This window comes from Anthonomus grandis, chromosome 7, assembly GCF_022605725.1.
Source record: "Anthonomus grandis grandis chromosome 7, icAntGran1.3, whole genome shotgun sequence".
NCBI lineage: Eukaryota > Metazoa > Arthropoda > Insecta > Coleoptera > Curculionidae > Anthonomus > Anthonomus grandis.
In genome coordinates, this window is record NC_065552.1 from 17,265,010 (window position 1) to 17,290,808 (window position 25,799).

General features: G+C 30.9%; 1 protein-coding gene across 3 annotated transcripts in view; it reads left to right on the forward strand.

Annotated features, from left to right (window-relative positions):
- Nucleotides 1-1,474: 1,474 nt before the first annotated feature.
- The window catches only part of LOC126738983 (sensory neuron membrane protein 1-like), a 53,088-nt gene continuing 28,763 nt past the window's right edge, over nucleotides 1,475-25,799 (forward strand). For 2 of the 3 annotated variants that reach the window (XM_050444502.1, XM_050444503.1), the window contains exons 1-3: nucleotides 1,475-1,757; nucleotides 19,241-19,398; nucleotides 19,456-19,600. In XM_050444502.1, the coding sequence (XP_050300459.1) occupies nucleotides 1,650-1,757; nucleotides 19,241-19,398; nucleotides 19,456-19,600 (411 nt within the window). In that variant the 5' untranslated portion in view covers nucleotides 1,475-1,649. The remainder of the gene's footprint in view (nucleotides 1,758-19,240; nucleotides 19,399-19,455; nucleotides 19,601-25,799) is intronic. The other variant, XM_050444504.1, reaches the window with a different exon arrangement.

Consider the following 25,799-nt stretch of genomic DNA (forward strand, 5'->3'; position numbering starts at 1 on the left):
GAAACCTATTATAATATATAAATATATAGAGAAAACTAACTACATGCAAATTTAGTTCTTTATAAAAAGCAAAAATAATTATTCATAATTGATCCTAATTATGTTTAAAATATGCTACTTATATATTGTATATTACTAACCGATAGATCTTCTAATTGATTTTTTATTTTTAGTTGCACAAAAAAAAAAGTTCAAGACCTAGACAAGAACAAAGCGACAATTGGAGCTAATTCATAAAATAAATGTCAATGAAAGCGGTACTTAATGTTTTAAAAAGGCGCAAAAACATAGGAGTTGGATGTCAATGCGTTAAAATCTATAAATAATTTTTAAAATGCATACCACCGATTTCTCTACATTTTACTCAGCGGTAAATCATTTGAGGGTTTTCTTTTATCCCGTCACAGTAAAAATTTATCCGAACTATGAACTGATCACTAGTTTCAATTTAACACTATTGTACACTTTTTGTTTTAGATACCGCTATGAAAAGTAGTCGGCTGGATTAAAGTCTGGCGACCTAGCGGCGATGGAGGCCTCACCTTGTTGGAAGTATATGCCTCTTTTATAAATTTTATTCTAATAAGCCCGTTCCCCGAATCAAAGTCTAAATAGCCGGTAATTCGAGGAACAAATAATGTGGTCCAATGAAGTGATCATTTACTAGGCTGCACCAAACATTCAACAAAAACCTGTGGGAAAAAACCAAATGGGATTTTCTATTAGTCCATGCATGTCACTTTCTTGAATTAAAACTTCATCCCTTGTGAATTAGGCTTTGGTAAATAGCGTTCTGAAAATATTTCTTCTAGAATTTGTTATACACCTAGCACATGTCAGTCTAGGTAGATGGTCTTATTTTTGTACCTCTTGTACATGGAAAGGGTATAATTTTTTTATAGTTCTCCATACTCGTGATTGTGCAGCCGCTAACGGAGCGCAAATCCGCCTAACGCTAGTGGTGGGATCTTCTCTTACAAGGTTGAAAATAGGCTCTTTTTAAACCACGTTTTTAGCTTCCACTCTTGGTTGATTAGTTTGAGGCATTAAAATTTATTAAAATGAATTGATGTTTTCTTTAGCAACCGTAGGTATACACATAGCTTTCTTGAGGCTTTCTTTAGTACCGCTTGGATATAGCTTTATGCGCACATCGCTAAAAAGACGTGACCATCCTAAGATTTTTATTTTGTGCATAATCTTTGCTGTGCCACTTAACGATGGCATATTGTTTTTTAGAAATGTAAGCAGTTTTCAAGAAAAAAGTGAAAAAAAACTCGATTACGATATCAACTTTAGACTAGTAATTAGCTAAATATTTTTAACGACCAGAAGCATATGATAAATTAAATTAGGGAAGAAATATGTGCGCCACTGCGCTGATTGCAACGACAAAACTGCAAAGTCATAGTTAAAATCCAATAGATCCCTCCTCTTGATTTTCATACGTCTAGCTTAAACTTAGATGACTAGTTCCCCCACTTAGCTTTGATTATTTGATTCGTCAGTTTTTTTAATTTTAAGTACATCGTTTAAAGTTTTATTATTGCATATCTACTACCGTCTATCATATAAATTCTAATACTTGGCAGCGAACATCCTGGTTTTTATATTAACTAAAGTTTATGCATTTGTAATATAAAACAATAATGAAGTTTCCAGTAAAATTGGCCCTAGGTTCGCTATGCGCTTTACTTTTTATCGTGCTGGTTGGATTTGTTATGTTTCCTAAAATAATCAAGGGCAAGATCAAAACGGTGAGTTTTATTCAAGCCAATTCAATTAAATCTGTTTTTTAAATAATTTTGAAACGAAAGAAAAATATCAAGTGGCACTTTATGATATTTTATAATATAAAATAATTAGGAACTAGTGAAATTTAAATCGAAATTTTTTATACAATTATAGAACTATAGAGATATTTAGAATAAAAGTATTCATTTTTATTTAATTACTTTATTTTGCTTCTTTGTAACAAAGTATGGTCCTTAAAATTGATATTTCAGGTTTTCTCCATTTACATTATGAATTTCTTCCACACATTTTTAAACCAGATAATTCCGATAGTCTACGCTTTCCTACTTCTAAATAAAAAAGGACCCTGTTATGAGGGCAAATTAGCAAATAGACCTATAATTTTAATAACACTAATAATTTATTGTTTTTTTTTATTATTTTAAGAATTTTTTGAGTTAGCGGGTTTTAACAAGATGCTTTCACAAAGCTTCCAGATAAACAATTTTATTGATAAAAGGAAATATTATCTGTATCCTATTTTTTTTTTACCAGGAGCAAAGTCCCTTTTTTATAATTAAAAGTACTATAAAAGTAGGATAGAGGAGTAAGATAGATACTTTCTTTTTTCTATGTGGAACAAAATGATAAAATAGGTCGATTTGACCAAAATTAAATCGACATTAATTAATTAAGCTAAATCGACAAAATTGTATGGCCACAAATATATTAGGGTCGTAAAATTCCGCAAAATGATTTTTTTGCGGAAGGATTTTTTAATGTGATAAACCGGTGGCCAGTGTGGTGCAACCAGTTGAGGGGTTTTGTCGGGTAGGTCTTACAGTTTTTTCTATTATGTTAAATAATTTTGTATTACGATTAATAGATTTAGATTTTTTATATTAGGTAAAATGATAAAAGTGTAGGCTAGGTGGTAAAAAATAGTAAAAGTCTGGTTGGTAGGTTAATTATCAATTACAAAAAATTCTACGAATCTAAAGAAACGACAAAGATAATAATTATTAAAAAAGTCACAAATAAATATTCTATATTTTGCTTTATTAAAAAGTTAATTTATAAATAAAATTTGTTTTTCTAATCGATGTAAATTTTAATAATGCTAGCACTTACTATAATATTTCAGAAATTGGTTCTTAAGCAAACTATCCCATCATATTTTCTTACAATGATAAAAAAAAACAGTTTTTGATTTACATAATGATAAAATAGCGCTCCTCAAGTTAATGGATATTTAACGTTGATTAAATATATATCAAAGTAGTTGGTTAAAAGTAAGAACTAAAACTATAGATTAAAAAAATATATTATTGACTTACAACACAAATAAAAATACACAATGTAACAAAAATATATATTACACAATACGATGGTATGGGGCATAGTCTACAAAACAAACAATCGTATTATTAAAAAATTTCATCACTTTCCTTCGAATCAGACATTGTCACTATGATTCATAAATGTTCTATTACTTCTTCAATAAGATTATCAAGTTCCCACACTCCTTTTACTCTTCTTTATTAACTTAGTTTACAGCATTGCTCCAGTTTTTCTTGGCAACACTGTCCATCGCCGCTTTCAAAAGTTGCGTTCATCATCTTTAATTTTAAAGATACTATTATGTTAAGTAATAAATCACTTTTCTATGAGCCAAGTTAATTCTATAGAATTTAATTTGCAGGTAAGGTGGCAAACAAAGAAAAAATATATTATGTTCTTTGGCCATTTTATCAAAAAATACCTCTCACTATTTTTAGAAGTTCTGCTTTTACGGCCTCAGTAGCAAAAGGTATTTTTTCAGTAAGCCGAATTTCCTCTTTTTTCGAGGGCATTTTTTTTTACTAGTCTTAAATGATAGCAGGCATTGTTCATAAAAATGACGGATTTTAAAGAGCTGACTTGATCATTTCGTAAAAATAATGTTCAAAAACACCAACATTCATTTTCTCATCACAGTTGATTTCGATGTGGATTCAAATAAACCATCATCTAAAAAACTTTTTATCTCTACTATTATGTATAATTATTATTCTGCGAGTCTTACCGAAAAAGTTTCAAGCTAGTCGACATGCTTTCTAAAATTGCCTGCTAATATTTGCTTATGATGTGTTCTCGGTTAATCCAGATTTTTTACAAATAAAAAATGTTTCTCTCTTCTCTTCCGTAATTTTTTAATTTTCCTTAGATATTTTCTTATTTTATTTCTTCTTTATCTATTAAAATTGATTTTCGATTTAGCTTTTTCCAAGAAAAAGTAAGTTCGTGTAAAATTTTCCACAACTTTTTTCTTCAAAATGTTAACTATTGCTGGAATCTCGCCCTTAAAATAAAATGAATGACTGATCTTCTGATATATTTTTCGCTGTTTCGTCAATTTTTAACGACCGTTTACCAGGGGTCTTCTTTACACTATCAGGCAACTTCACACTGTTTCCACCTTTTCTTTATTTAAGAAGTGTAAATTGTGCTGCTTTTATGGTTTTGTAATTGTGCTTATTCCTGTCATATTTGCACACGTAGAAACTATACTTCTATCAGTACTTAAAGGTACTTGGTGCATAATCGCATTATGTAGGTGAAGTACTAGTCCTTGGTTTGAATTCTAAAAGACCTTTTCAAACTACGGGGCTAAATTTTGATGACATACTAACTATAAAAGCACAACAAATATGTATACAAGGTCAAACATTTCAAACTGTAACTGAAGATTGTTGTCATGGTAACCGATGAAGTGTAAGATGATATTATCTTGATTATAAAGTTAAACAGTTTGCTTTTTTTGGAACCCAAATCTGAGTTATTGCGCCTACACTGAGCTAATAGACCTTGTAAATGTTCATTTGAATATGTTTTTGGTCTAACGTGAGCAAACGCGGCAACCAGCGTGCTTGAACTGCTACTTCATTTCTAAATGATATAAAATATGACAAATAAGTTTTGTAGATATATTTATAGCTCTGCTAAAGTTTCTAATTTGCCAGTGATTGGAGTTATTCTGCTAAATAATATTTAAAAAATATTAAAATATATTTTATGAATAACCGTTTTACTTAATTGTAGAATATATCAATTAATATACTTTAAAAGATAAAATGATTATCACAGAAATATAAATTTAACTAACCAGCATTTTTTTAACGCTATTATTACATCTGTTTAAACATAAGTTGAATAATTTATGTAGTTATTTTTTCTTTAAGGAAAATCTCGTCATATTTCACTTTTTTTACCAGTTATATCTATTAATATTTACTTAAAAACTTAATTTTTATATTTTATTATTTATCATTTTGTATTAATTTCGTTTTCATAAGTATGCAATATTTTATAGATGCTTACATTATTGACATCTGTTAGATAGTTTAAACTAAAAGGCAGATATGTTATTTCTGCTATATCATTAAACATTTTTTCGCAATTCGCTAAATTTATTATACATCAGAAAATAATGCTTTAACATTCATAGTTCACTACATTCACAAAATTCATTATCTACTAATTTAAATCTTTACATACACCGGATATAACGCATGAAAGCTTTTAATCCGGTTTATTATTTTTATAAATTGAAGATTAGATTGTCGCGATTTCCTTTATTTGAACTTGAATATCCAATTTGTCATTCTATGCCCTTTTTCCTTACCTTACTCCCTAATTTGTTACGTGATAATTGAATTAGGGCTAATTTTTTCATTTATGGTGACATCATACATGAAAAATAAATAAATATCATAAGTGCATAATCTTTGTTCCTTATCAACTTATTTATCTTCTCTAATTCAGCAAAATTGTTTGCAACATGAAATTCATAGTAATTATTTAGTATATTAGCTATCAAATAGTTTTCTGGCTTTTCTTTGCAAATATTTTTTTATTTTAGTCAGTGAACTTTTACTATTAGAAAATATTGTTTAGGCTACTACTACAAATTAACAAAATATAAGCTTCGTACATTGCATGCCATTCTGCTGGATGAATACTCAATTAATCTGAAAGTTAAAATTTTTCCATTGTTTTGTAATTTTTATGGGAAAATAATGCACCCAGTTTGATCATTTAGTATTGACGCATCATTAATTATTTGAATAAAACAATTCCATATTAATCATGTTTCTAAAAAGACTAAATTTTAAGGTATTTTCCTTATTTTTCATACTGATTCTAGGAGGATCATTTAAAACCGAATAGTTTAATTAGAAATATAGAGTAATTTGTATCAGCTCCCTATTTCTGAACTGATGACTGAGTATTGAATATTGTCTTTCCAAGTAAGCCATTTATCTAAATAGAGCTCTAGATATTTAACTGTAATTTTTTGGAAAATAGTTAAGTTTTCAAATGTAATATAACAACCAATTTGACTTTGATTAAAGTTACATAAAATAGTTTTTTTTTGGTGATAATACTAGACCATTTTTCTCCAGCGCTTTAGGAAGCTCCATCTTTGTAGTTCTTTTAAACACTCTTTTTAAAATGTCATCGTAACATGAGTGGCTACGTTCGCTTGTCAGTAATGTAAACATCTACATTCGCTATATTAGACTCTTTAAAGGTGCGAGTAACATAAGCCACTATTCAAAATTTAATTTTTTCTAACAAGCGATTTAGAATTTATTTGAATAAAACTAAAAACGAAAATATGAAACCACGAGCCAAATTATTAAAATGTTATGTTTAAGTGTTGTCATCTATTTATTTAGTAGTCAGTATGTCAATAATTTTGACACCAATTAAGAGAAAATAACTACGGTTAAGTGGTACTACATGTGAAATACTTTTCGAAACGTTTTCGAAATGTTCTCTGGTAATTTTCCTGATAGGCTTTTTCCAAGTAAAACAACAGTGCAGAATATTGTTAATAACTTTGAAACTAAGGATACAGTAATTAAAAAATACAAATGCTCAGAGCAAAAGAATAATTATGTTTTAAATATTACTTCACGTTGAAGAAAATAAAAGAATTAGCAGCAGAACTTTTGGACAAGTTATAGGATAAAATCATAGTACAGTATTGCGTGTACTAAAAAAATATACCGTTAAACCATAAATACCGTTTCTATAATATCAAAAACATCAGATTTCTGTTTTGAAGTTGTGGAAACGGCGAATAACGACGCAGGCATTTTTTTACGAAATATTTGTTTTACGAACGAATGCACCTTTATTTAAAATAATAAGTCAAATATTCAAAATTTTTGTTACTGGAGTAAAGAAAACGAACACAGATATATTCTTAAAAGGACCGAGTACATATTTGAGAGGATATGCATTTTTGGAACGTTAACAAACTCAAATTAGACCAGCATTAAAAGAAATTGCACCTGAAAATAAGATTTGGTTTCAAATGGATGGCTGTTCATATAAATCCTATATAGTTCTTTTATTCTTACTTAGAAAGAAGCCAAATATTAAGCGACCGCAAAAAAATATATTAAACTCTGCCACCATCAGAGGCATGCCGTGATGTTGTTATAAAGCGGCTGGATAATATAATGAAAAAATTTTAATATTTTCAATTCATTTTTTTGTAATAGTTTTACTAACATACTTAACCTTGAATGCTTTGATCTGAAATTTTTATCAGTTCTAGATCTGTTTTCGGTTTAATAGATTTATAACTGATACTGTAAAAATGTATTGTTGTAAAGATTAGATGGCTTATGGTTTTAACGTTATACAATATTTTAAGTTAGGAATCCAAATAATCAGGTATTTTCAAGATACAGATCATTTTCCAGATTTGAAGGGTAATTTAAAATACAAGATCATTTTTTGACATATTTTATTGTTTCCCATCACTTCCGGCTTAACAGGAAATGACACTAAGTTTCTTATTTTAAATAGGACACTTGGTAGATTATTATGTATTTTGATAGAAAATAATATTCTGGACACAATGATACTGTATTTTCTACTTTTTCTTTTATACTCGTAGAAAAAAAAATATTTTTTTTAATTTTAAAATAGGGTGCCATGAATGCGTTATGAGTTTAATTTTTTATTCAAGTAATCACGGAAAATAGTTTTCATTGCATTTTATGACCTAAATCTTTTACACGCCTATGTAAAATGTCCAAATCATTAATTTTGGCATTTACATTATTTCTTTAAATAGCACATTATTTGGAACATCCATTTTTAAAATGCGCTTTCTTTCTCCCAATAATTTGATATGATTATTTTTTTAATTGGTTGATAAATAAGCCCATAAAGAGAGAAAACTAATTCACATAAGTAAACGCATTTAATTAATAAAAATACCAAATTTAAAAAAAAAATGATTTTTTCTATAAGTATAAAACAAAAAGTAGCAAGTTTTCAGAATATTATTTTCTATCGTAATACGTAATAACGTACCAACTGAGTTTGAAGGACGGTCCTTCAAACTCAGTAAAATTTTAGGGATAATGGAAAATAAAAACAGCTGATTAGAGAACTATTTTTCAAATAGTGTCATCATATGTTAATGGTAACCAGCCGAAAATTGAGAAATATTTTTAGCAGACAAAACTAACGCATTTTTAACATCCTTCTGCTGGCATCAAGTATAATGACTTGTTTGCCTCTTGAGCATGGCACATTCAAAACAAAAATCGTGGAATTATTAACCCAAGCGTATTTATCTACGTCATTCGTATCAAGCAGTTTTTCTAAACAAACTTCTTCATAAGTTAAGGATACTGCTAAAATATGTAAATAGATTCCAAAAAAAATAAATTTTTGGTAATCAGTTTAACTCATAATAGATCCATACACTTATTTACATTTTTCTTCTGGTAAACAATTATTTTTTATGCATTTTTTTGTTTATTTACAAAATTTTTGCTACTTTATTAAAATGAAACAAGCTGAAAGACCAAGGATTAGTGGCCCCAGGAAAACCACAGTCGCACAAGACAGATTTCTTATACTAAATGCACGGAGAGAGCCATTATCCACGTGTAGAAAACTTTCGCGGCGCCTTTTTAATGCTACAGGAACAAATATTTTAATTGAAACAATAAGGCGGCGATTGATTGGTGTAAATTCAAGATCGCCTATTAAGGCTGGTTCCACTAACCCAAGACCACAGTGTCATGCGACAAAGGTTACAGTGGACAAAGTAAATTGGATCAATGCATGGTCTGTGTTTTTCACATAGGAATCCAGATATGTCACACTTTCGGATAGTCGAAGAGTATAGGCCATAGTTAGAACACTTTAAAATCGACGACCTGTTCAACATGTCTGATCTCACAGAGATAGAGCTGTTATTGATGTGATAGAAACGAATAGAATTCCGTATCTTTACTCTGCATTATATGCAGACCTTAATTGCATCGAATACGCTTGGGATATGTTGCAGCGAAAGCTAGACGAACACAGACCCGTTGTCAAAAGAATGGCTGAGTTTGGACCGTTTTATATACCGCAGAAATGCTTAACAACCTGATTGACAGCATGCAGAGACGTTGCCAAGTTGTTATTAATGCACATGGAGGCTATACTACATATTAAAGCTATATGTAAAATTAAAAAAAAAAAATAACATTTCTTGTTAAAAAGTATTTCTTTATTTTGAATTATTTTGTTAAGTTATAAGAAATAAAGTTCATGTAAACAGAAAAATAGTTATTTTCTTATTTAGCAATAGAAAAAAAATTAGAATTTCTATATATTTTTTTCCAAAAAAAACATTAAGCAGTTTGTATTATATCTATTTAAGTCACGATATAACTTAATACTACGTGTAAAATAATATCTTAATAATACTAAAGCTAATTCTGGGAAAAAAGTAGGCCGTTAAAACTGACGCCGGTCTATCGGCCGTTTCGTCGGCACGCTTTCATCGTTTTTATCGTTATTCCATTGAGAACAAAACGACTATACACTTGAGAATAAACGTCTTTTCAATATTTACACTTAGTTTGTTATAGCACAACCACTTAAAGTTTCTGAGCATTTCTATATAATGATATCCATTAATAGCTCTTTCTAGGTCATCCTTATTTCTATTAAAATGTACCTATACTTTATACAGTTTAAGTAAATCTCTGTTCTATAGAGGCAACATCCCCGAAATGTAATCAATGACTACTTTTTACAAAATGGAAACATTAGATAAAGTTACACTTTAACTTAAATTATAACTTATGAGTATTAAATGTTTTACTCCAATTATATTTAAAATATCAAAATATATATAACAGGGAAAGTTGATAAATCTTGCTTGGTGGATGTGGTCTTAAAGATATGTATCAAATTATCAAAAAGTTTAATTATACCAAACAGTTTTACCAGGTATCTGAATAAATTGAATGAAAAATCAAATTCTTAACGATCAATGATTTAAAAATATAAAAAGGTTTAGATCATCAATGAAAAAGTAAATATAAAAGAACTGGCTTGAATTTTCCTAGTCTGCACTCAGCGATACGTTGAGCCTCACCCAAATAAGCTGGACGCTCTGTCTAAGCTGTGTTGGTTATGAAGTGGTCCTCATAATAGCTGATATTGAGGTTAGAATCCTGCTTACAGATTTTTTAACTATAGATTTTTTTATTAAAACCTTTCATAACAAAGATATTTAGGAAAGTCCGACATGCCAGATCAAGATGAACAGTAACGCGACTGTCAACCAATAAAATTTAAGATATTTCTAAAAATATTGTTTAAGTTAAAATTTTAAAGAGAATTCTTGTATGTTATGAGGTTAACTATAGGTTTGCTTCTTGTTGGTTTGATAAAACTTGTCCTAACAAAGATATTTAGGAAAATCCGTTTTGCCAGACCAAGATGAGGTGCAACTCAAAAGCCAACCTGCAAACTTATTATTTTTTTGAAGAAGCTTTCTGGTATGCTATGATTTTAACTAGAAGTTTGTTTTCTATAGATTTTTTGATAAAACATGTCCTGATAAAGATATTTAAGAGAATTTCACTTACCAGACCAAGATGATCAAGAGCAACTCAACTCTCCACTTGCAAATTATAGAATATTTAGGTGATGGATGTAGATGGATTAAGTCACACGTGGTACATCACAGAACTCGAAACCATTAAACCTTCAAGACCCTGAATCTTATTTCTGTACGTAGAGCATAAAATTTTACGTGTGATCCTACTAAGACACGAGGACCAAGTTAGCGTAAAGGTCGAAAATAAAAATCGATAACGATCTTGAGAAGGATTACCCTTCCACACCCAAAGAAGACAAACGTAAAGTTAGATACGAATGAAAAAGTAAAAACCAAGGATAGCAGACTCCAATAAATGGAGAATAAAACTGTGTTCCACTTATAAATTTGAGATGGGTAATAAATATGTATTTTAGTTGGATTAATTATTAAAATTATTGCTTTATTTACTTGGCAATTTAAAATCGTTATGATTTATTTGAGTAAGGAATGGAAAAACAAAATACTACAATTTAAGAATTTGTATAAGAGATATTCAAAAGTGCCCAATACCCCTGAGTAACGCCAACCCCTGAATTTTGTTCTACACTACTTTTTCCATTTATTACAGTACTATGCTATCTGCCTTTTGTATATGACTGAAATAGTTTATGGAAAGTTTCACAAAAGCCTGCTTTGTCCAGTTTTTTAGGAGTAGTTCCACGGTATCCAATGCTTACTGCAAACTTCGCCTATAATCCGTTCTAGTAAGTGAACAGTTGCTATATTGATTTTTTCCACAATAAAGTGTGTATCTATAAAATTTTAAATCATTATCTGACTTTGCCTAGTATCTTGCTGAAAGTACTCAATAAAGAGATTGGACGGTACTTGTTTAAACTATCTGCAGCTCCTTTCTTTGGAATAGGAATAATCTTATTTATAGCAATTTTTAGTTCTTGTGGATATATCCCTTCGACCAAATCTTTATTGATTAATTCTACTATTTTGGCAAAATACTCATAGTATATCTTCTTTCTTAATGCTCATATCCTGATGTTCAGTTATTATTGAATTATTTGTAATCTTTTTCATTTCTCTTAAGCTGACTCTAATAAAGTATTAGTTTTGTTTTTGTAATTTTATTTACCAGTTCCTCTCCATAGTTGAGAAATTATTATTCATAACATTAGCAGTATCGCACTTTTTGGTCCACATTTTTTTTTCGTTAGTGGTGATTCATCACATTTCATACTATTAAGTCAATGTCAGAATTTATTCCTTTTGTCATTGGGGCGATTTTGCATTTCTGTATTATATTGTAACGATATTGTAAACACCGAGAAACCACCCGATTCTTCGCAATTTTAGAACGACATCTCGAAGGTTAAGCTGGAATCTTCCGGAACTTCTGTCGACTATGTAAGGAGCTACATCGCCGATAGTTGTCAGTTCAGTGAAGTGATTTAAATAGTTGTTAAATATCTCTAGTATATATTAGTTGACTATTTTCCATTGTTTTAATTTACGCCGAAAAACGTAACATAAGTGTTAGGTGTGGGGTGTGAATTAGACGTCAGTCAACTGGATATTGATAAAAAATTAATTGTAGTGGACCTAGTTAATCAAAATCAAATGTGTCAAAATGGCTTGCCTAATTGCTGGAGCTGGAGGAAGCGATATGATCGAAACTTGCAGGCTGAATACTTAAAGAAAGTTTAATTAAGATTGAGAGGAGATGCTGCTAACATCCTAGAAAAAATGTCTCCAGAAGAAGAATAAGTGTACGACCACCTAGTGGTCGTAGGTATAGTAGGAAGTAGGTATTTAGAGATGCGTTATGAACAGTCACGCCTGGAACATATGTACTACACGCAGCTGAAAAATTGGTGCCAAGAATCATGGAAATCCTTGCAAGAATTTGAAGTTAATGTTGCACGTTTATTTGGACTGACATATCCAGATGACCAGAAAAGGATCATAGAACGTTTGTCAGTCCAAGCATTCCTGGATAGACTCCACGATGATGAAATGTGGCATCTCGTACTACTAGCAAATCCTCCTAAACTAATAAATGCATTAACACGGGCCTTTAAATTCGAGACTGCCAAAAACACGAATAAGGGTCAGTATCCAACAAGTAATTCCAGGAGAGAACAACTTTAAGGAATCGGTCAAGCGGATGATAAGGAAAACGATTAGAGGATATCGCCGCCACGACCGGAAGGTTGAGTGGTACAAATGTGCCAAGACAAGTCACATAAGAAGGCATTGTATAGAAGACGCTACTTTCACTTCCGTCAATCCAGACAGCTAAAGAATGTTGACGCGAAGAGGCAATCATTGACCTGTATTCAGTAAACCCCAGTAACAATAAATATGGCCTAGGTCGCCTCACTGCAGCGCTATAGCAACAGCGTTTTAATCGACGCATGTGTGGATAGACACAGGTGCGACAAAGACAATCATAAGACCCGACATAGTAAAATTCCCCGCTAAGGTTTGGCAATCAAAATAGCATCTATGAACAGCGATTACAGTGTTTAAGTACTACTTCCGGAGAAAGCTTTGAGATGGAGCGAAATAATTCTGGAGGGCTGCATTGATAGCAAGACTATGGATAATAAAGTAGTTATGTTTGAACTTGTAATGGAGAGGCTGTTGCTCGAAGGATAGCAGTTGGAAAGAACATTTTATGCGCTAAAAGGAGTATTATTGAGGGAGAAATGAATGTCAATCATTATCCTGATCTGTTAAAAAAATCATTATCTGTTAAAGAAGGGTGTGGAGTTAGGACAATGCTCTGCATTGTCTAAATTGCATCCTCTTGAAGCGGTACTTCGACAAGTTGTGGTTATGGTCATCAACCGGGAAGCCATGCCGTAAGATTTAAAAAAAGCTGGCATCGTCGTCGAGTACCGTAAAGCTGCAACAAAGAAGGTCCATAGATATCTAGATGTTTTTGATACTTGAAAGAAAGGATGGACCATCATAATCCAGCACAAAATTAATACAGAAAATGGCCGTTCTATCCGGCAGAAATCTTAAAGGCCAATGGCTGTTGGCCAAATAATGGAGGCTGATAAAATTATTAAGAAAATTAGCCAAGGAAACCGGCATAGAATCATCTAGCAGTTCTTGGTCTTCACCAGTGGTACAAGTAAAGAACAAAAACGGCTCGACGGAGAAAGTGGACTGTCTTGAAATACTTGTCTAGTTTACCTTGATGACATTATTGTGGTGGGAAAATTGTTTAAGGACCACATGCAAAATCTTTAATAAGTATTCCTAAAGCCACGAGGTTTTGGATTAAAATTGAGCCCAACAAAATGTCATGTGTTTCAAAAATTTGTGCAGTATCTAGGTCACGTCGTTTCTAGTAAAGGAATTGCTGTTGTTGAGGCAGAGGTCCAGACTGTCAAAGGTTGGCCAGTTCCAAAAGACAAGCATGACCTAGGCAACTTCTTGGGATTATGCACTTACGACCAACACTAGGTGCAGGGATTTTCCAACATCGTAAAACCATTGATTAGGCTGACAGAAGGTAATTCCAATGGTCCCAAGACTGTCAGGAAGCTTTCTATCATGTAACAGAGTCTGACAAGTGCACTTATCCTGAACTCATCATCATTTGCCTTAAAGAAAAGTTATAATGGATACCGACGTAGGTAATGTAGGAATACGAGCTGTGTTGTCCCAAATCCAGGATGGTCAAAAAGACAAAGTCATTGATTACCTTAGTAAGACGCTGTCCAAGCCAAGTGCAACTATCGTGTCACTCGCCAAGTATCTCTATGTGAAAAAGTTCCTGCTGCGAACTGAGCATGAAGCCTTAAAATATTTTCTTCAGTTTAAAAATCTGGAGGGTTAAATGGCAAGATAGATAGAGAGGCTATAGAAGTTCGACTTTGATACTAAATATTTAGTTCCACAGAATCCACGAAAATGCAGATGCTCGGCTAAAAGGCTCCTTCCAGAGAACTGCAAAGATGGTCGGCGAGCAGAGGAGAAAGATGTTCAGTTATTAAGAACCACCATTGTAGATAATTCTTGGCAAAATGGGGATCTTAAAAGAGAGCAAGAGAAAGATCCTGCAATTCAAATAGTCCTAACCTGAACAAAGGATGGGAAATTGCCAGGTTTTCTCCAAATGTCAAGTCATTGAGCTCAATGAAACTCTCCAACTTTGGAAGATATTGGACTCTTAGGGCGGAAACTAGTTGACAAAAAATGCGTCGTATGTGCAGCAAGTAATATATTGCAGAGAAAGTAGAATGCTTTGATGCGTGTAGTACAGTTTTAAGTACTACACGCATCAAAGCATTCTACTATCTTCTTTTTAGTACTAATTTTAATTTAGTTTATAATCTTAATTTTATTTTCTTTCTTTTGATACACTCTACATCTATTATCGGTTATTGTTCTTTTGGATTAATAGATTTTGATTTTTGAATTAATTGACATGAGACTTTTGGTGTCTGTGCCAGTGTTGTAAGAACCTTAAAATAAAAATAGCTTTCATATTGATAAATCAGATTAGGTTCATCTTATCAAAATTATATTTCGATCAAACTAGATATGAATGAATTAAATATATGCCATCAAATAAAGCAAATCTTCAAATACTGCTAAAATAAAACTGTAGCTCTACTATCAGAAACTTCATTTAAACAAGACTGTTATGTAGTCATTTGAGGATATTGTTAGGTGTGACTTGAAACAATCGAGAATACCCAAATAATTTATTTGCACACTTTACTTTGACAGTATGATCACTCACGTCTACCAGAGATATTTATTTTTACTCTACTTATTTACAATAGTTTAAATTTCCCACCTTAGCTATTTCTCCAGACATTCGTAAATCCGTATAAGCCTACTCAGCACCAAAGGTAGCCGATGTAGTTATTTCCTGCTTCGCATTCGGGAAACGGACTAGCAACGTCAACAGCAATCCTTTCAAAGGGACTTCCTACATAGTACTGACGCATCAAAGCCTTCTACTTTCTCTGCAATATATTACTTGCTGCACATACAACGCATTTTTTGTCAACTAGTTTCCGCCCCAAGAGTATTACTTCCAAAATTAGAGAGTTTCATTGAGCCCAATGACTTGACATTTGGAGAATACCTGGCAACTTTCCATCCTTTATTCAGGTTAGGACTATTTGAATTGCGGGATCTTTCTCTTGCTCTCTTATAAGATCCCCATTTTGCCAAGAATTATCGACAATGGTGGTTCTTAATAACTGAACATCTTTCTCCTCTGCTCGCTGACCATCTTTGCAGTCCTCTGGAAAGAGCCTTTTTGCCGAGCATCTACATTTTCCTGAATTCTGTGGAACTCAATATTCGGTATCAAAGTCGAACTCCTATAGCCTCTCTATCCATCTTAATTATTGTGTCGTTGTTCGGCATAGGAAAACGTATTTGTGCGTGTGATTTTCCTATTATCATTATACGATTGCCTCATATTCGCCATACCGAAAACAGAGCACAATGACGGAACCCGTAAGATATAAGAAGAAACTAGACATCCTGCTTGGCTTATTGCTTGGAAAGACTTTGGCCTTTAAATAAAATAATAAAAGAAGTTTTCCCGATTTGTAAAATTTTCCTGATTATTTGAGCCATTTGGGTTTTGATTTAAGATTTTTGTTGTAATTTAGCAAAACCTTATCAATCGCAAAATAATAGTGTTTTCATTCATCAAATTTTTTAATTAGACCTTTGAGTTTTTTTCTGTTATATTTTTATCTATATACCCTGTCATTTTATTGTTCTACCAAGTTTTGGGTGAAAGTCGTCAATTATATCATTTACCTTAATGGCCTTTAACCTCTCAGTAAAATTCGGTGAATAATAAATAAATAAAATAAATAAAAAACGTTTATTTAGCACTTGGCTAGCTTAAAGCTATTACATAATAATAATAATAATAATAATAATACATATACTTAATGTAATTATAACTAATAGTTAGTTACTTAAATACACCATCAGGGTTTTATTAAAACTCTTTAGTGAATCTGCATTTTTCACCCATTCGGGCAAGGAATTATAAGATTGAGGTTGTAAGTTGTTCACAATTTTAAAGATTAAAATATAAATTGCCTTTTCAATGCATTGCTTAACATCTAGCCAGCCTAAAGTAGTCAACATGCTTTGAATAACTGCATATTTATCACAATTTAATAAAATGCGCATAACTTTATTTTGTTGTAGTTCTAATCTATGAATATCTTCTTTTGTGCAAGAAATTAACAAAGAGCTAGCATAAGAAAAATAGGGAAAAACAATAGTGTTATAGACTAACATTTTGGACCACGGAGATAGAGATTTTGAAATACGATAGAAAAATCAATTTTTTTGTCAGTTTTTTTACACATATAATCAACATGATTACTGAATGTTAGTTGTGGGTCTAACATTACACCTAAATACTTAATACTAGACACAAAAGCAATATCCCCTCCATTTATATTAATCTTTTAAACCAACGCACAATATTTTTGATACAATGTTTTAGACCCCATTACCATACATTTTGTTTTTAAACTATTTAATTTAAATTTATTTTGACACAGCAACTCATATAAAATTTGAAGTTCATCGTTTAGAGATTTTATTTCTAAAAAATTCGTACCTGAAACTGATCCGAGTGTGATCGGCAAACAGACTTATAAAACATTTTTCAGGCAGAGATGAATGTCATTTACATAAATAATGAATAGTAGTGGCCCTAGCACACTTCCTTGTAGGACAGTCCATACACTTTCCCTTAACGATGATTTTTTATTATTAACCCTAGTATAGTGAGATCTACGCGACAAGAAATCTTTTATCCAGTTTAGAGACACACCACTTAGACCATAAAGTTTAAGCTTTCAATAAGTTCATATCTGTCTATAGTTTCAAATACTAACAAACTTAACTTAAGTCTACAAAAACACTTTATTATTTTAAGCCAAGACATCTCTCTTCTGTAATTTGCATACACATACTGTAGAGCTGATTCACATGAATGTTGGCTCCTAAATCCCGTTCATATAATAAACGGTTAGTCTCAAAATAATCCTTTAACTGTCCACAAACAACCGTCTCTAGAATTTTATCCACAACTGGTAATAAGTTGTTAAGACGGAGGTCACTCACTGTACATGGTTTTGAAACCTTGGGTATAAACTATGACACTACTTTTTAATTTATCTGGAAAATTTCCCGTTTTTATTGACGTATTCACTAGGTATAGAAGTGGGTAGCCCACGACACAAAACAGGTCCTCAACTAGTTTATAGACAGATTATTGTCACTAGTGCTTTTGTTTTTAAGATTATATACTAATTTTCTAGTGAGTTGAGACAACGTTAAGGTTTGAAAGTTTGAGAAACTACACTCCACTCTACTAATAATTTGATTTCCATTGTATGATTTCAATACTTTCGGATATTTCTTGTAAACTGTCAGCATAAAAGTTGCTTATATTCTCCTCCACACTATTAGAATATTGACCAAAATCAAGTATTGAATATTTTGCAGATTTATTCCCACTACCAGCTAGTGACTTTAAAGTGAACCACAACTTTTTTGAGTTTCCTTTGCACTCATCAATGTTTTGGTTGAAATATTTTTCCTTTTCACTTCTGAAACCACATTTCTTTCTTTTTTATAGTTAACCCAGTCATTTTCCAATCTAGTGATACAACATTTTTTATAAGCGTTAAATATTAAACTTTTAAAAACTTAATACATTATATATGTATTAAAACAATAATATTTTGCGTTTTTTTTACTATATCTGTTATTTACGGATATCTTTTAGATTTACTTTGTCTTTGTTGGAGTGGAGCATATTTATCTACGGCACGCTGTATGATGTTCGAAAAGTCGTTATAAATCACATTAACATCTGTAGAAGAGTAATTCCAATGTTGTCCCACTAAAGCCTCAATATGATGATATATTATCAATATATATCAATATCACATATTATCAATATATACATAATATCAATGATATATTCTCCACTTTCTAAGGCGACTATGGTTAGACTCATACAAATATTGCTGTTGCTGAAGACATGTATTTTGGCTATTACTACGCATTTCAACATCGATAAGGTCTTATTTCCATAATTATTAACTCACTAATAGTCCCTTATTTCTACAACTCCTATGGAACCAATATCGTCCCCCCATTAAAAACATCTGTAGGTTTATGTATTGTATTTAAACAATATTAGTCAGAAGAATAGCTTACAGAATTAAAACAGTTTAAATAATTTTGGTATGACCAAAAATAATGGGTATGTTTGTACTAACGAAAACAATCAACCGAACCGCTTCGATGATTGATCGCTACTCAGATTTAACTGAACATTATAATAAGTAGATATGTAAAACTATGTCATTATTTAAGAACTAGCAAATTTACAATCGTGTAATTTTAAATTGAGTGTCTGATAATATACCGATATTTATATGGGAAATTATTTTCCTTATGTACAAGAACAATATTTTTTGTTATTTCTGAAATAAGCTACAAATAATTATCGAAAATGTGGAAAAAGGTACATATATTATAAATATTACTGAGATTGTGTCATTTTAGATGGTAAATTTAAAACCTGGCAATGAAATCAGAGATATGTTTCTTAAGGTTCCCTTTCCACTTAGCTTTAACGTTTATATATTTACTGTATTAAATCCTGATGAAATTCACGCTGGGGCTATTCCAAGGCTAAAAGAAGTGGGTCCATTTTGCTATAAGTATATTTGTTTTTGTTAATTATTTTATATTTTTGGGTAAATCTTGATTGTTCTTAGTGAATGGAAAACAAAAATTAATGTAGAAGATAATGAACAAGATGACACGATCAGCTATGAACCTGTCGACACTTTTGTAAAAACAAATGGACATGATTGTAAAGATGGTGATACAGAGATTACAGTACCTCATCCCATGATATTGGTAAGTGTTAAATATATTTTATTTGTAACTTTATTTATAACTTTACAGAATGTCTACTACCTATTAAGTATTAATCATTAGAGTATAATATAATTTATATTAAACATATACTATATTCTCCAGTTAATAAAGGTATTTATTTTTATTAATTTTGACCAAAGAATTTTGTGAAATCAGGATGGAAAAAGCAAAATTTTTTTTTTGCGAAATATTGTATTTTTAGATAAATCTTCTTTAAATATATTATAGGACCATTTTTTATTGATGACATTCTAAGCGCTCAAAAATATCTTGAGTTTAAGTAAAATCTTTTATTTAAATTATTATCTTTTTTTATGTTCTCATATTTTTGATTTAATTGATTTTATTTACCTTAACAACGGTAGTAGATATAACTAACGAAACGCTGGTTCAAATTAAGTGTTTTTATTAAATAAGTATGTTTTCATATCGTTTCCAATTTCAATATTCATAATAAGGTTAGGTAGGATACTGAAAAGAAGAAACAAAAAAAGATATTGATGCAGAAAATATCTCCCATGGCTCTTGGAGAACAGAAACTGCAGGACTTAAAGGCTTATATCAACAAGGGAGTAATCATTCTTCGATGTCAGCAATGGCGAGAAGAGAGACTTTTAAAACCTACTTTAACAATGATGGTGCAGTGCCTTGGCAATTAAAAACCCAGAGAACAATAGATTAAACCTCAGCTTCAGATGTATAAAAAAATCGATTATACTTCAAGTAAATTATTGTATTTAAAACTTATTAAATTTAAATTAAATTAAATATAACCAAAGGTATCGTTAAAGATTTAAGTTCATATTTCTTTTAAATACGTAAATAAGTCTATTTTCTACTTCTTTTCAATATTTGAGCGTATGAGATAGTATTTTCTAATTTAAATTTTACTATAAGTGACGTAATACCCAATAAAATAAGTAGCTCAAATACCATAGGCATTATGGAAGCGATAGTATATTTTCAAAACGAGTTCAGGTCGCTAGGAAGTCCCTCGGATGCTAGAATTAATTTAGTGCTCGTGTTTGTGTTGCCTTCAAAACATGTACTTGAAGGTTGGCCATGGAAAAAGGAAAAAAAGGGCCTGAGGTATTTTAAAATGTAAAGTCCCTTAGTCTAGCCAATAAATAGCGACTATTTTTTGTATCATATGTTCGGGACACCTTCACTATTGGAGGCGTCATCTGGTCCATAAATTATCTATGATCGTCCTTGGCACTTTGTTGCGCAAATTTTACATTTTCCCCTACATGGGGCTTACTTGCAGCCATAGCCTCCCTATCAGAACCTATCTGCACAAATTTGGCCTCACCAGAATTTTTGACCAATACTATAGTCTGAGTATGTGACATCAGTAATGTTGCTTTTTGGGGTGACAAAGCTGAATGAAGATGTGTTACATTTTTTACTTTTTGGCCATCTATCAGAGTACCTTGTGGCTGCATAGTTGGTTTTTTAGCAGCTTTTAGTTTTTTTTTATTTTGCACCTCACCTTTAAATTCTGAGCCTGTACTGTCCTCATCCCTCAGCATTGAAAAACATTGAATAAAGTCAGTAGTCCCTAGATTTTATACTAGCTGCTTGTGTACAAGCTGCTTGCAGATAGAGAAATATATTTGTTTGAGGAAGTCATTCGTGTTATTTTTACATCATCTGAAAAGTCGGTTTGAATTGAGATGGACTTTTTAGTATTGATAAGCTATTACTAATTTTGGACTTATGTTTGGCAGCTAATTTCTCTACGATCTGTACTACTTGATTAACAGTTTGACGCAGATCACTCAATTTCTTTAATAGGTCTGCCCTTGACGAGTCGTGAATCTGAACCTTAACATACCAGTAATGATTGTACATACATTGCAGAAAAATCTGATATTGTAGAACGTTTGATAATAAATCACCTTTGTTGTAGCCTTATCAAGCCCAGTACAATAGAAGTTTCGGTGACATTCACCACTACAGCAAACTTTATTTATCCTTTTCGAAGAACGATTTTTGGCAGAGATCACATCTTAAGTCGACCATTCTTAAACTGAGTTTTAGGTTTTAAAGCTCAAAAAAATTTTTAATAATTTCTATAGGTTTAATGGCAGCTAAACAAAGTGATTTTAGTTAAAATGGATTTTTTTAGGAATAACAGGAAAAAGCAAGTACTGGTAAAACACGCACAGCAAAAACGAATACATCTTAAGGTCAAAGTTCATTAAATTTTAAGTTTAGTAAAACAGAAACTAATTACTTTAAGAACAGCTATTATCTGTAGATTATAGTGAAAATGCCATACAGTGAAGCAATTGATCGAAATATTTGTTGCAGTGTATTTATCCTAGATTGTGAGAGGTTTAAATAGTTTATATTCTTAGAATTTTGACGTTTACCGGCTAACCTATATCCTCATTGCATTGTAAAATTAATAATTGCAATTATTAATATTTTTTTAGAATAACTTGACAGTCTAGTGTATTATACACACTGTGGCTCAATGTAGCATGATGCAAAGATGAATAATATTAATATGACCCTTATTCCTAAATCCAGTCTCTACTATAAAACTGCATTCCCGTTTTACCATTCAATATGAAAATTTTTCATGAACTATAAAAAATAGCTATATTAAATAAAAATGACTGCAATAGTAGCAACGTAGATTCGAAGTGTCTACTTGCTAAAGTATTTTATATTTACACTTAATGAATAAATAAAAGTAGTATTTAGTATCATTACACAATAGTATTAAATACAAGTTTTCTTTGCTTCAGCATTATTTAAACTAGCATAACCTAGACTATTCATTGTTATGGTTTTTTTTTTGTTAGGTTCATTTAAAGTTGCCTTAACAAAATCAAATTAGTTGTGTAAATTTTCTTCGCACCCTACTTCAAACTATGAAAAATACTATTTAATTTAATTAAACTTGCTAATTGAAGACACAAGTGCATAAAGGATCTATGTAAATTTTTTTTAAATCGAGTTTTTACGTTAAATATTTTAGCAACAAATATACTAGGGCATAAAGGATTTATGTACCAAATAATATTCTATTACAAAAATGCATAAAGGATGTATGTGATCAATGTGGTACATTGATCACATAGATCCAAGTACAAGATCTTTTATGCCTGATGCAAAATGTTTTGTGTTGACATTTTATGTTACATAGATCCCTGAAGTTAGGTTATGTTTTTGTTTATACCATCCTTTTTCAATTCCATTTCACATATTTTTCTTCCTGCTGTGCGTATTGCTGTTGTGAATATAGTGAAATAAGTTGTGAACATGTCGGCAAGAAGTAGACGTCTAGTTAACTTAGGTCAAAAACAGTTTGAAGGTATGTTAAATCCATAAAATTTATCTTTGTTGGAAAAATATGTGTTTTATTCACAATTTGAGGTTACAATCTTACCGGTGGCCTTAAATATGCCTAAAGGAATGTATTTATTGTTTAAATTATTTTAGAACAATCCGATAAGAATACACAAGGCTTATTAAGTAGGAGCGAAACGAGGGAAACTGAAAATATTCCAAATTTTGATTTGCAAGAACAAGAAAATAAAGAACATGAGATGATTATTGCAGATGGTATGTTTTTTTTTAAATACTTTTCTTAACACAAAAATACCTAACTTGGGCAGTGGGCTTATTAGAAGTGAATCCATTGTGGTTCGGAACCCACGTAAAACTGTAGGTCCATGAGGAAAAAAAATAGTTACCCCATTAAAAATAAAAACGTTAATTTATTACGTTAAATTAAAAAAAAACAAAACTAAAACATTAGGTTATAGCATAAATTCTAACTAGCTAAAAAATTTTATATTCTTTCTTCTCTTCTTCTTCTTAGTCATCTTTTTAGACCAAATAAAATAGAAGAAGATGTGGCTGTAAAAAAACACATTCTCTCTTTTCCTGCAGAACAATCTCACTATTCACGAAACAAAAATGCCAATAAGATGTATTTGTCTCCGGTATTAAATATAACGAAAATGCATAAGCTGTATCAAGAATATGTTCAAGAAACTAATATGCATAAACGGTTTTTGGTTTCAAAAAGTTTTTATACACACGTTTTTTCAACGGAATTTAATTTTTCCTTTAGACAAACCAGGAGTGATACATGCAGTACCTGCGATGCCAATTTAGGAAATGAAATCCATACAGAAAATTTTAAATTTGCTTTTGAGCAGCAAAGATTCGATAGAAAGAGGGCCCTTGAGAATAATGAACTCTGCTATTTGACTATGGATTTACAGCAAACTATGCCTTTACCATGACTTACCACTTCCAAATCATTTTATTTAAGGCAGATGTGGTTCTATAACTTTGCAATCCACACAATAACATCTGATGGTGATAAGGCCTATTTTTTTAATTGGACCGAAGATATAGCAACAAAGGGCAGCCTTGAAGTTGGCAGTAGCTTGCACACATTTGTTCAACTTTTAACAAATAGAAACAAGGACATAAAACATCTTCTCATCTGGCCGATTCTTGTGCTGGGCAGAACAAAAATTTTAACCTATAATATAAATTAATATAAAGGGTCTCATCGCGATTATACAGGATGTCCAAAATATGGATGAGCAGTATGAGGATCTTGAAAACGGTAGTAGATACGAGGTGGTTTAATTAGACGAAAGTTGCGCAATATAATGGTTGAATAAATACAATCTAAAAATTTGAAAAATGCCAAATACTTCCTAATATTCAGAAAAAAAGGAAAATTTGGCAAAATCATTTTTTACTTTTTCTGGCATTATTTGAAAATATAAAATAAAATAAATAATACATTATTATAACCACTTTTTCTCCTTTACAAGTTAACATCCTTAATTTTTAAATACGACGTTCCGTCTTTAGATAGACATAATCAACTTTGTTTCTTCTTTTCGATGCCATGTTGACTACTTGCAGTTTTGAATAACTCTTTTAATTACTTTTTCAACGAGGTATCTTTAATTTCTAGTGAATAGTTGGAATTATCCCTATAAAATATTAACCTCTCTCTCTCTTTTAAAAACAACATGAAATTTAAAAAAATTCAAAACATACTTTATTCATAAATACATGGTACCTATTTATTGACATGGTACTTCTTAAAAAATAAAATAGATACACATATTACTAATACATCATTTTAAAATAATACACAATAGTAGGTTCAACATACTAGTATAAACAACAATAACACAAAATTTAAGTTAAAATTCAAAACAAGACGACTTAAAAGTTTTTTTAGAGTAACATCCCAAATTCTAACTGTTGTGGAAAGAATTACATTTTTAATTTAAAAGATAATTTTTAAACAGGGGGAAATTATCAAACACTTTACTGAGAATAGAAGTATTTTTCTTCAGTTTCAGAGAATTTGCCCCGACACCAAATAGAGCAAAAGTAAGCATTTGGACGTTTTGATTGGCTAGTTCCGTGACAAAGCGGAAGAAAATAATGCGATATTTAATTTGACGAGATATAGATCAATAATGTGACAGAGAGTACACGGTTCGCATTCTCCACTATTTTTTTGGCCCACCAGCGGCGTACTAGTTTACTTTTATAGTTTTTAATGCACAAACTATCGTGTTTAATTAAACATTTAGTTTTTTTTTGATTATATGAGGATACTTTTAAAGTTAACTTGTGATGTAAAAGGTACTTTTTTCGCGACTTTTTTACTCAGTAGTATGTTAATAAAAATACAAAGTTGTAGTATTTTTATTTTCATGCTAATATTCGCTACTTATTTTACTTTGACAAAATATTATTGTAGTATAGTATTTTACACTTACGCTGAGACTCGAAACTTATGCTTTGACTCAATAAGTACTAGGTATATCTTGGGTTAAATATTTGACACTTTTAGAATTTTGGTAGACTTGTTATGTATAACGTATTGACGTTTGTAAGCTCACTTTTGCATAATTTGTCTTTACTTTTTCGATATATTAGTATTCATACATTTGTCTTGTATTAACTTGTATTAATTTGTATAAAATTCTTGGAATCTTTTATCGAAATGGAAGCGCTAAGAAAGGAGAGGGGTATTGTAAAAAATACCACATTGCAGTTACCGTAAAGGAGAGGAATTAAGTTTAATTTTTATTTTACAAATGTCTAGTGATAACTTTGATATTGCCTTGAAAACTCTGAAGGATAGGTATGATAATAAATAAAATATTATTAA